Raw genomic sequence first — 12352 nt, 5'->3', positions numbered from 1 at the left:
GGAGATGAATTTTCCCAGCTTTTTTCCCCTGTTTTTTTGCCTCTCCCAGGAGATCACATGGCTCCGGTTGGGGTGGAGTGTAGAATGTTTCAGTGTAAGGGGTGTCGCAGTTGTGTGGGGCGGACTGGTTGGGCCGGATGCTCTTTACCTTTCCGCCATTGTTCATTGATCATAGGTTTATATGTAACCTTCAGGGCTGCTGACCGAGGGCCGTGCGGCTCTTTGTCGGCCGGCGCGGACACGATGGGCCGAAATGGCCTCCTTCTGCGCTGTAAATTTCTATGTTTCTATGAAAGCGGAAGTCACACATTCTCTGCAACTGGATTCCTCTCGGTCAATTCATTAAAAAAAATTGATGTTGTGTCAATTATGTTCATATCGGGAACTGGAACCCTATTCAATTTTCAGCACCAGAATATCAGCAATAAACACGGGCATGTCAGGAACACATGGAGGAGGATAGACAGCAGGATGTGAAGGTTTTGGAGAGGTTACAGTGCAATGGTTCCAGGGATGAGGGATTACAGTTGTGTGCAGAGACTGAGGAAGCTGGTGTTCTCCTCGGAGCAGAAAGGCCAAGAGGAGATTTGATCGAGGTGTTCAAAATCATGAAGGGTTCAGGTCGAGTAATGAAGGGAAACAGTTTCCAATGGCGGAAGGGTCAGTAACCAGAGGGGCACAGGTTTAAGGTGATTGGCAAAAGAATCAGAGGCGACATGAGGAAAAACGTTTTCACACAACGAGTGGTTAGGGTTTGGAACGCACGGCCTGATAGGGCGCTGGACACAGATTCAATGGTGACCTTCAAAAGGGAATTGGATAAATACTTGAAGGAGAAAAAATTGCTGGGATATGGGGAAAGAGCGGGGGGAGTGGGACTAACTGGATCGCTCTTCGATAGAGCCGGAGCAGACTCGATGGGTTTCCTTCCGTGCGGTACCATTCTATAATTCTGTTTCCTCTGCTGGGTGGACGCGGGGGCGGGGTGGTGAGGGGGTGGGATGAGGGGACGAGGGGGATGGGGGGAGAGGACGAAGGGATGGGGGGACAGGGAGGGGGGACGGGGGGGAGGAGAGGACGAGGGGACGAGGAGACGGGGGGAGAGGACGAGGGGACGGGGGGACGGGGGGACGAGGGGACGGGAGGAGGAGGGGACGAGGGGAGGAGGGGACAAGGAGAGGATGAGGGGACGGGGGGAGAGGACGAGGGGATGGGGGGGCTGGAAGAGGACGAGATGACGGGGAAACAGGGGGAGGAGGGGACGGGAGGACGAGGGGGAAGGGGGGAGGTTGTGAGGGGGAGGGGACGAGGGGGGCGGGTACGAGGGGGGGAGGGAACGCGGTAGGGGCGAGTGGGGGAGGGAATGCGAGATGGAGGGAGCAAAGAGGGATGAGTGGGGGAGGGAACGTGGGAGGGAGGGAGTGTGGGAGTACCTCGGTCAGGTAGTGAGATGGCAGTAGGCCCCACTGTCCCAATTGTCCAACAATCCCCCTGCAATGGGGTGGGATTACAGGGAAGCGTCCCTCGCTCCCCCATTGTATGGATATGCTGTTCTCTGCCCGTGTGGTGTATGGCTAAAAGGCTGCATCTATCGGGGAAGATTGAACAAGCTGGGGCTTTCTTCTTTAGAAAAGAGAAGACTTAGAGACGACCTATTGATGTCTTTAAAATGATGAATGGGTTGGACAGGGTCGATGTGAAGAGAACGTTTCCACTTGTGGGAGAATATAAAACTGGGGGCCATAAATAAAAGATAGTCACCAATAGATCCAATAGGGAAATGAGAAAATTCTTGACTTAGAGCGTCTCGAATGTGGAACTCGCTACCACAGGAAGTGATTGCAGCGAATAGCTTCAAAGCAAAACTAGACAAGTACGAGAGGAAAGGGAACAGAGAGATATGCTGAAAGGCTGCGATGAGGGAAATAGAATGCAAGGAGACTCGTGTGGAACATTAACACCAGCACAGACCAGTCACAATACAATAGCAATATACTGTGGATGCTGGAATCCGAGTGTTTCCAGCAAAGACTGGTTGGGCCAAATGATCCGTTTCTGTGCTGTATGTTCTCTGTAATTCAGTCCACAATAAAAAGCCTGCTTCCTATTTGGCCACCTAACCCTGTGAATCCGGGCCGCTCAGTTTTGTAACCCAGAATGTTACTTTATTACTTAAATGCTCCAAACCCAGGAGCTGTCGAGGAACCACCTTGGTGTAATATTTATCTTTCTTTTGCGGCCAATTATTTATTACGTTTTAAGATAAGGGAACCCTTGGGGCGTCAGAGAGAAATCGCAGATCTCTAGATTGGCTGTTTAAATGCTGCATTCTCATTCAGTCATCAGCCACATAACTCAAACTGAACAGTTACGTATTACGGAAGATAAGACTTACCCAAGATATCTGAAGCACGCAGTGTCTCCTTCAGGAACACCACTGAGATGGCTGCACTTGCTAAATTAAAAAAATGATATTTTTGGCATTAGTGCACGGTGCTCGCAATTGTCAAAAGTTTTGCATTAAAACAGAAAATCGTAAACCAATGCGCTGGTGCTAGATCCAGGTTCAGTGATTAATATCTGGCACTAAGCTCATGGTCTACAGGGCTGTAATGATACCCACCCTCCTGTGTGGCTCAGAGATGTGGACCATGTACAGTAGAGACTTCAAATCGCTGGAGAAATATCACCATCGGTGTCTCTGCAAGATCCTTCAAATCCCCTGGGAGGACAGATGCACCAACGTTAGCGTCCTCGACCAGGCCAACATCCCCAGCATCGAAGCACTGACCACACTCGACCAGCTCCGCTGGGCGGACCACGTTGTCCGCATGCCTGACACAAGACTCCCAAAGCAAGCGCTCTACTCGGAGCTCCTGCTTCACAAGTGAGCCCCAGGTGGGCAGAGGAAACGTTTCAAGGACACCCTCAAAGCCTCCCTGATAAAATGCAACATCCCCACCGACACCTGGGAGTCCCTGGCCAAAGACAGCCCGAAGTGGAGGAAGAGCGTCCGGGAGGGCGCTGAGCACCTCGAGTCTCGTCGCCGAGAGCATACAGAAATCAAGCGCAGGCAGCGGAAGGAGCGTGCGGCAAACCAGTCCCACCCTCCCTTTCCTCCAACCACTGTCTGACCCACCTGTGACAGGGACTGTAATTCCCATATTGGACTGTTCAGTCACCTGAGAACTCACTTTTAGAGTGGGAGCAAGTCCTCCTCGATTCTGAGGGACTTTGACCATGTACAGTAGACACTACAAATCGCTGGAGAAATACCACTAACGAGTGGTCCCAGCACTGATCCTTGTGAAACTAAGTGGCTTAGCTAGTCACGTGATGTTCACATATTCAATAAAACTCCAGTCAGTTGGGTCTAGGTCATCCATGATGAGGTATGCAGTTGTGAGCCTAGTGGATGAACTGGTAATGTGTAGTGTGATCGTTAAACATTTTTAATAAACCAACTAGTTCTTAATAGCAATGTGTTGCAATGAATTCTTAAGCAAAGAGCCCATGAAGCAAATACATTACAGAGAGCAAGGGATCCAAAAGGCAACTTTCTCCCGTTCTTCCCCGAACGGTCCTTACTGTGGTACGATTTCAGTGGCACAAGCTCTGAGTCAGAAGGTTGTGGGTTCAAGTCCCACTCCAGAGACTTGAGCACAAAAATCTAGGCTGACACTCCAATGCAGTGCTGAGGGAGTGCTGCACTGTCGGAGGTGCCGTCTTTCAGATGAGACGTTAAACCGAGGCCCCGTCTGCTCTCTCAGGTGGATGTTAAAGATCTCATGGAACAATTTAAAAGAAGAGCAGAGGGGAGTTCTTCCCGATGTCCTGAGCCAATATTTATCCCTCAATCAACATCACTAAAACAGATTATCTGATCATTATCACATTGCTGTTTGTGGGAGCTTGCTGTGTGCAAATTGGCTGTCGTTTTTCCTACAGTACAACAGTGACCACACTTCAAAAAGTACTTATTTGGCTGTAAAGCAGCTTGGGACGTTTAGCGGTCGTGAAAGGCGCTATATAAATGCAAGTCTTTTTTTATGTAACAAAGCGCCCCTTGGATAGAATTAGTAAGGAGGATCTTTAAATTTTAAAAGAATCTAGGGAAGATATAGCAGAAGCCTTACTACACATATTTAATAATTCGTTAGAAAAAGTTGTAGTGCCAGAGGACTGGTGGATAGCTAACGTAATACCTATATTTAAGAAGGGGGATAGAATATGTCTAGGGAATTATAGACCAGTCAGCTTAACATCGGTGGCAGGAAAAATAATGGAATTCCGACTAAAGGAGAAAATAGAACATGTGGAAATCAAAAATATAAGAACTGGTCAGCATGAAATTCAAAAGGGAAAATCTTTCTTGACCAACCTCACTGAATTTTTTGAAGAGGTAACAGAGCGGGTAGACAACGGTAATGCAGTAGATGTAATTTATCTAGATTTTCAAAGGGCCTTCGATAAGATACCCCATAATAGACTGATGAACAAGGTCAGAGAATGCGGAGTCAGGGAACAAGTAGCAGAATGGATAGTAGCTGGCTTCAAGACAGAAAGCAGAGATGAGGGGTAAAGGGTAGCTATTCAGAGTGGCAGAAGGTGGGTAGTGGTGTTCCACAAGGATCAGTGCTGGGACCACTGTTGTTCACTATTTATATTAACCATTTAGACTTTGGAATCAAAAAACACAATTTCTAAATTTGCGGTTGACACCAAATTGGGGGGATAGTCAATACTGAGGAGGGGTAATTACAGATTACAGGAGGACATTAATAAACTTGCAGAATGGGCATATAATTGGCAAATGAAGTTCAACACAGGTAAATGGGAGGTATTACATTTTGGAAGAATGGGGAGGTCACTTATTACTTGGAGGGTGCGTATCGGGCTGGGGTTTCAGAGTACAAATAAACAGTTCACTAAAAGTTGCGAAACAGTTTAGCAAGGCCATAATAAAAGCAAAATCAAGTACTAAGGTTTATTTCTAGAGTTATGGAATTGAAAAGTAGGGAAGTAATGCTAAACCTGTATCGAACCTTGCTTAGACCACACGTTGTACAGTTCTAGTCGCCATATTATAAAAAGTATATTGAGGCACTGGAGAGGGTGCAGAGAAGATTTACAAGGGTGATACCAGAAATGTGACGGTATACATATCAGGCAAGGAAGAACAGGCTGGGTCTCTTTTCTCTTTAAAAAAGAAGGCTGAGGGTGACCTAGATCTTTAAAATTATGAAAGGTTTTGATAGAGTGGATGCAGAGAGAATGCTTCCACTTGTGGGGAAGAGCATAACTAGAGGCCATCAATATAAGATCGTCACCCAGAAATCCAATGGGGAATTCAGAATATTTTTTTACCCAGAGAGCGGCGAGAATGTGGAACTCGCTGTCGCAGGGAGTGGTTGAGGCGAATAGTATCGATGTATTTAAGGGGAGGCTGGACAAGCATATGGGGGAGAAGGGAATAGAGGTTTATGCTGATAGAGTTAGATGACGAAAGACGGGAGGAGGCTCGAGTGGAGCATAAATGCCGGCATGGACTGGTTGGGCCGAATGGTCTGTTTCTGTGCCGTATATCCTGTGTAATCCTATGATCTATTCAGGTGCTTTCTGGCTGACTGACAGCTGACAGACTAAAAGCAAATCCTAAATCTGACCAAATTCCATTCGGCAAGTTTCCACACGATAAAAAACGGGCGCCCCTCCGAGCTGGGCGCCCGTTTTTCGCGCCTAAAACGGCGGCGTAAAAAAAACTCGCGATTCTGGAACGCCCTGCAGCTCCTTGTCTGTTTGGCGCGGCGCCCAGGGGGGGGCGGAGCCTACACTCGCGCCGATTTTGTAAGTGGGAGGGGGCGGGTACCATTTAAATTAGTTTTTTTCCTGCCGGCAACCCTGCGCGTGCGCGTTGGAGCGTTCGCGCACGCGCAGTGTGAAGGAAACATTGGCACTCGGCCATTTTTGTAGTTCTTTGCAGCTGTTTAATTTTTGAACATTTTTTAATAAAAGCACATTGCCATCAGCACATCAGCACTGAGGCTTCCTGCAGCTTTCGCACTGTCTCCTTCCCGCCCGCCGTCTGGAACGTCTTCCCCACCCCCCCGCCCCCCGCGCTGCGTTCGGGTGGGCCCGCACTCCCTCCCTCCCGCCCGCCCGCCGTCGGGAACGTCTTCCTCCTCCCCCCCTGCCGTCGGGAACGAACGAACGAACTGGTGAGGCTGGCTGAAGCACTTTCACACAGGTAGGAAGATGGTTTATTTAATCTTTTCTTTGCTTATAAATGTTTATTTAGGTTGGATTTATTTGTATAATATTTGTAGAAGTATAAATAAGGATTTATTATAGAATTTAATGACTTCCCTTCCCCCCCCCCCCCCCCACCTCGTTCTGGACGCCTAATTTGTAACCTGCGCCTGATTTTTTAATGCGTAGAACAGGTTTTTTCAGTTCTACAAAAATCTTCACTTGCTCCATTCTAAGTTAGTTTGGAGTACGTTTTCACTGTGGAAACTTTCAAATCAGGCGTCAGTGGCCGGACACGCCCCCTTTTGAAGAAAAAATTCTGTTCCAAAGTAGAACTGTTCTGCCTGACTCGAACTGCAGAAAAAAAAATGTGGAGAATTGCGATTTCTAAGATAGTCCGTTCTCCACCAGTTGCTCCTAAAAATCAGGCGCAAATCATGTGGAAACTTGGGCCCAATGAACTGGAAGGGAAATATCGAGGCAACCTTGGCATGTTATTGTGTGGGCGTTAAGAAGATTTCACTGATTTGAGTGTGAGAACAAGCTGCAGGATAAATAAAATGTCACTGAACTGCAGTTAGACGTGAAGGATCCTCATGTGGTAATCGAGATGGAATTGAGTCAACTGTGCAAAAAGTAGAACGCGGTGCCCCCCTGACTGAGCATTGCCCCCTTAGGAAATGCCAGCGAGCTGTTGGACATTTGTGCTTCTGATAGGACTGTCATTGGCTATTAGCTGTGGGATAACCCAAGGGCATTGTGCAATTATACTTGTGTTTAACATCTGATAATAAAGGACAGACGTGCATTGCTACGTCCCAAAGCGCTTTATTGTGAACCAAGAACTTTTTGGAGTGTAGTCACCGTTGTAATGTGGGAAACGCAGCAGCAAACTTGCGCACAGCAAGCTCCCACAAACAGCAATGTGATAATGAGCAGTGTTAAGTCCTGACTCTAATGTACTGACTTACACGAGACACAAGCTGAAGTCAAGGTCACTGCACCTTTAATTCCAGCTCTCCAGTGCTGCACTTGCCCGAGACCTCCCTTTATATACCTCAGTGGGACAGGTATGGAGTGTATCCTGCAAGTGCACCCCTGGTGGTAAGGTATGCTTATTGTTACAGGTCATATCCAGTTACAGTCATGTATAGCATGGTAAGATACAGTTATATACAGAAATGTGAGATACATGACATCACCCTCCCCCAAGGTCTTATTGCCTTTATAGATTCAGTCTCTCAGGTGGTCTGTGCTCTCGCGTGGAGCATCTTAGTTGTGGTTCAGTTGTTTGCCTTGGTGCCTGTTTTTCTTTCGGTGTGATTGCTGGTATCTCGCCTGGGCTGTCTGTTGAGACTGCCCCTTCCCTCAGGTTGTTTCACCTGTCTGTCCACCAGGTGTGGTGTGAGTTCCACATTGTAGTCTGCCTCTGGTTCTTCAGTGTTATCAGTGAATCTATTTGGTCGACATGCCTCCGGCAGGTTTGGCCATTATTCATTTGTACAACCAGTAGCCTGTTTCCCTCTTTGTCTGTTACTGTCCCTGCAAGCCATTTGGGACCTCGGCCACAGTTTAGCACAAACACTTTGTCCCCTATCTCATTCCACCTCCCCCCTCGAATTTTGGTCATGGTACTCAGTTAGCTTTTGACGCTTAGCCTCAACAATTTCATGCATGTCTGGGAGGATTAACGAGAACCTGGTCTTTAAGGTTCGTTTCATCAATAGTTGCGCGGGGGGAATCCCAGTCAACGAATGCGGACAAAATCTGTATGCCAGCAGCAGTCGCGACAGGCGGCTCTGCAGCGTGGGACCTTGGATTCTGAGCATGCCTTGTTTAATGATCTACATTGCTCGCTCCGCCTGGCCATTGGAGGCCAGCTTGAAAGGTGTCGTCTTAACGTGATTTATACCGCGGTCAACTATAAAATCGTGAAATTCTGCGCTGGTGAAGCACAGACCATTATCACTGACCAATATGTCAGGAATGCCGTGCGTTGCAAACATGGTTCTAAGGCTCTCCACAGTGGTGGAGGTGGTGCTTGAGTTTAAAACGCTACACTCAATCCATTTTGAAAATGCATCAACGACTACGAGGAACATTTTGCCCACAAAATGGGCCCACATAGTCGACATGCACCCGCGACCATGGTTTGGTGGGCCAGGGGCTTAGGGGGGGCCTCCCTGGGGACATTACTGAGTTGGGCACAAATGGTGCACCGACGGACACAGATCTCCAAATCCGCGTCAATGCCAGGCCACCAGACATGAGATCTGGCTATGGCCTTCATAAGGACGATTCCCGGGTGCTCGCGATGGAGCTCCCGGACAAACGCCTCCCTGCCTCGTAAGGGCATAACTACTCGGCTGCCCCACATCAGGCAGTCTGTCTGTAGTGAGAGTTCATGCATGCGCCTATGGAAGGGTTTGACCTCCTCGGGGTAGGCATCGCGAGCCTCTGCCCAGTCACCAGTTAAAACGCATCTTTTAACTAGAGATAAAAGATTCGCTGGTCGTCCAGGCTCTGATTTGGCGAGCCGTCATGGGCGAACCTGTGGATTCAAAGGCATCGATTGTCATGGACCATCTCACAGTCCTGTTCGTCGGACCCTTCTGTGGTCACCAGGGGTAGCCTGCTAAGCACGTCGGCACAGTTGTCTGTGCCTGGTCTGTGCCTTATCGTGTAGTCGTAAGCCGCCAGCATGAGTGCTCACCGCTGAATGCGCGCCGAGGTGTTGGTGTTGATTGCCTTGCACTCGGATAGTAGGGATGTGAGGGGTTTGTGGTCAGTTTCTAACGTAAACTTAGCCCCAAAAAGGTATTGGTGCATCTTTTTGACACTGTACACGCACACGAGCGCCTCCTTCCCAACCATACCGTACCCGCGCTCCGCCCGCGAAAGTGACCTGGAGGCATAAGCAACGGGCTGCAATTTACCCGCATCATTGGCCTGCTGTAAAACGCACCCGACCCCATACGCTGACGCATCACACGTAAGGACTAACTTTTTACCTGGGTCAAAAAAGGCTAAAACACTCTTGGAACATAGAAGGTTGCGTGCCTTATTGAAGGCGCGTTCTTGAGCGTCCCCCCAAAACCAATCGCACCCCTTTCTGAGTAGCATGTGGAGAGGCTCCAGCAGTGTGCTCAAGTTTTGCATTCAGTTCCCAATGTAATTGAGTAGCCCGAGAAAGGCACGCAGTTCCGAGACATTCCGGGGCCTGGGTGCCAGGCAAATCGCTTCGGTTTTGGATTCGGTTTGGCGGATTCCATCAGCGGCAATCCTTCTGCTCAAAAATTCAACCTCAGGCGCGAGAAACAGACACTTAGATTTCTTAACTCTTAGGCCTACCCGATCCAATCAACTTAGTACTTCCTCAAGATTGCGGAGATGAGAGTCGGTGTCCCTGCCCGTGATGAGTATGTCATCTTGAAACACAACCGTCCCCGGGATGGACTTGAGCAGACTTTCCATGTTGCGCTGGAATATAGCAGCTGCCGACCTGATGCCAAATGGGCATCGACTATACAAAAAAAGGCCTCGATGTGTGTTGATGGTGGTGAGTAGCTTAGACTCTTCGGTCAGTTCTTGCGTCATATACGCAGATGTGAGGTCAAGTTTCGAGAAAAGTTTTCCTCCAGCCAACGTAGCAAATAGGTCCTCCGCTCTGGACAGCGGGTATTGATCCTGTAGAGAGACTCTGGTTATGGTAGACTTGTAATCCCCACAGATTCGCATGGATCCATCAGGTTTCATGACGGGAATGATGGGACTTGCCCAGTCGCTGAATTCCACGGGAGAAATTATGCCTTCCCGCAGAAACCGGTCCAGTTCGTTTTCAATCTTTTCCCTCATCACATAAGGCACACCTCTAGCCTTGTGATAGACCGGTCTGGCATTCTGTGTGATGTAGATTCTAACTTTAGCCCCTTTGAAGGTGCCCACACCTGGTTGAAAGAGATGTTCAAAATGGCTTAGAACTGTTGAAGCAGGAGGTCCGTTTCTCTGACGACATGGCGTGAACATCATCCCATTTCCAATTAAGTTCTGCTAGCCAGCTTCTCCCCAACAGTGCTGGGAGATCTCCGTGGACAATCCACAGGGGAAGTCGGTTCACCGTCCCTTTGTGTGTGACTGAGAGCATGGCGCTGACAAGGACTGGGACGATTTCTTTAGTATAGGTCCTTAGTTTGGTGTCGATCTTTGTGAGTTTTGGTCTGTTGCTTTTGTGTGGCCACAGCTGTTCAAATTGTTGAACGCTCATGAGGGATTGACTGGCCCCCGTGTCCAGTTCCATGTTGACGGGTATCCCGTTGAGTAGAGCCCTCATCATAATTGGAGGCGTCTTGGTGTAAGAACAGTGGACGTTGATCGTGTTAACCCACTATACCTCGGCGTCTCGTGCACTGTTCCAACCGTCTTCTGGTCCGCTTTCCGACTCTTCCGATTCGTATACCAGCCGAGCTGCTGTTTTTCTGCACATGCGAGCCAGATGCCCTATGTAGTTGCAGTTTCTGCAAATGGCATGCTGAAATCGACACACCCTGGTTGAGTGCCTTCCCCACATCTCCAACACAGACCATTTCCATTGTTTCCGAAGGATGAGCTGCGTCTGGCTGATCTCCCTTGAGCTTCTCTCAATCTGTTGTTGATTGCTCGCATTGTGGGTTGATGAGGTGTGATCATGTGGCCCTTGATTTTGATGGCTTCTGGCGCCACTGTCTGCTGTTGAAGGCCTGCTCTCCTGCCTTTGTCTGTGTGTGGGGGTAGCGGTTTGTTTCACAATGTGAACCCCTTGTTCCGATGCCTCGTTGGTTGTCGTACCCGAAGTATAGATCAGCCTCGTTTCTTCTTCGCCGGCCAAGAACGTCTGTGCGACCAGTGCTGCTGCTTCTAGAGTCAAGTTCTTAGTCTCTATAAGCTTTCGGAATATGCCTGCGTGGCCTATTCCTTCAATAAAAAAGTCTCTCAGTACTTCTCTCCTCAGTTCATCGGAGAACTCACATGAACTAGCCAGCCTCCGAAGTTCCGCCACGAAGTCGGGTATGCTTTGGCCCACACAGCGTCTGTAGTTGTAGAACCTGTGTCTGACCATGTGTAGGCTGCTCGCTGGCTTCAGGTGGTCTCTCAACTCCTCAAACGACTTGCTTGCTGGTTTCGCGGGTGCCAGCAGGTCTTTCATTAAAGCGTATGTTTTCGAGCCACAGCTGGTCAAGAGATGGGCTGTTCTCTTGTCTGCCTTATCGTCGCCTAACCAGTCTTTGGTCACAAAGCTTTGCTGGAACCTTTCTATAAAGTCATCCCAATTGTCTCCAGCATTGTATTTCTCATCTGAGCTGTTGGTAGCCATTCTGTGGATTCTGTGATCCCGTAACTCGTCGCCACTGTTAAGTCCTGACTCTAATGTACTGACTTACACGAGATACATGCTGAAGTCAAGGTTACTCAGGACCTGCACCTTTAATTCCAGCTCTCCAGTGCTGCACTTGCCTGAGACCTCCCTTTATATACCTCAGTGGGACAGGTATGGAGTGTCTCCTGCAAGTGCACCCCTGGTGGCAAGGTATGCTTATTGTTACAGGTCATATCCAGTTACAGTCATATATAGCATGGTAAGATACAGTTATATACAGTAATGTGAGATACATGACAAGCAGATCATCTGTTTTTTAGTGATGTTGATTGAGGGATAAATATTGGCCCCAGGACACCGAGGAGAACTCCCTTGCTCTTCTTCAAAATAGTGCCGTGGGATCTTTTACATCCACCCGAAAGGGCAGACGGGGCCTCGGTTTAACGTCTCATCCGAAAAACAGCACCTCCGACAGTGCGACACTCCCTCAGCACTGCACTGGAGTGTCAGCCTAGATTTATGTGCTCACATTCCTGGAGTAGGACTTGAACCCACAACCTTCTGACTCCGAGGTTAAGGTGCTACCCACTGAGCCACAGCTGACACACAATAAGCTTTGTGTTTATCGGCACGGTCCCGGCCTGCAAGACCATCAGCAGGCCGGGGCCATTGGAGGGAGCAGCGTACGGCGGTATACCACTGCAGGGAGCAGCGCATGCTGCTGCAGGAGGGCGACAGCTACAAAGCCAG

The 12352-nt window shown here is 48.9% G+C and overlaps 1 protein-coding gene across 1 annotated transcript in view; it reads right to left on the bottom strand.

The window, feature by feature from the left end:
* The window catches only part of LOC139272096 (NIPA-like protein 2), a 155308-nt gene that overhangs the window by 56352 nt on the left and 86604 nt on the right, over positions 1–12352 (bottom strand). The window contains exon 4 of the mRNA XM_070888568.1: positions 2396–2455. Within this exon, the coding sequence (XP_070744669.1) occupies positions 2396–2455 (60 nt within the window). The remainder of the gene's footprint in view (positions 1–2395; positions 2456–12352) is intronic.

The sequence above is a fragment of the Pristiophorus japonicus genome, chromosome 1, assembly GCF_044704955.1.
Source record: "Pristiophorus japonicus isolate sPriJap1 chromosome 1, sPriJap1.hap1, whole genome shotgun sequence".
NCBI lineage: Eukaryota > Metazoa > Chordata > Chondrichthyes > Pristiophoridae > Pristiophorus > Pristiophorus japonicus.
The sequence above is the reverse complement of the archived record's forward strand: the minus strand, read 5'-3'. Positions and strand labels throughout refer to the sequence as shown.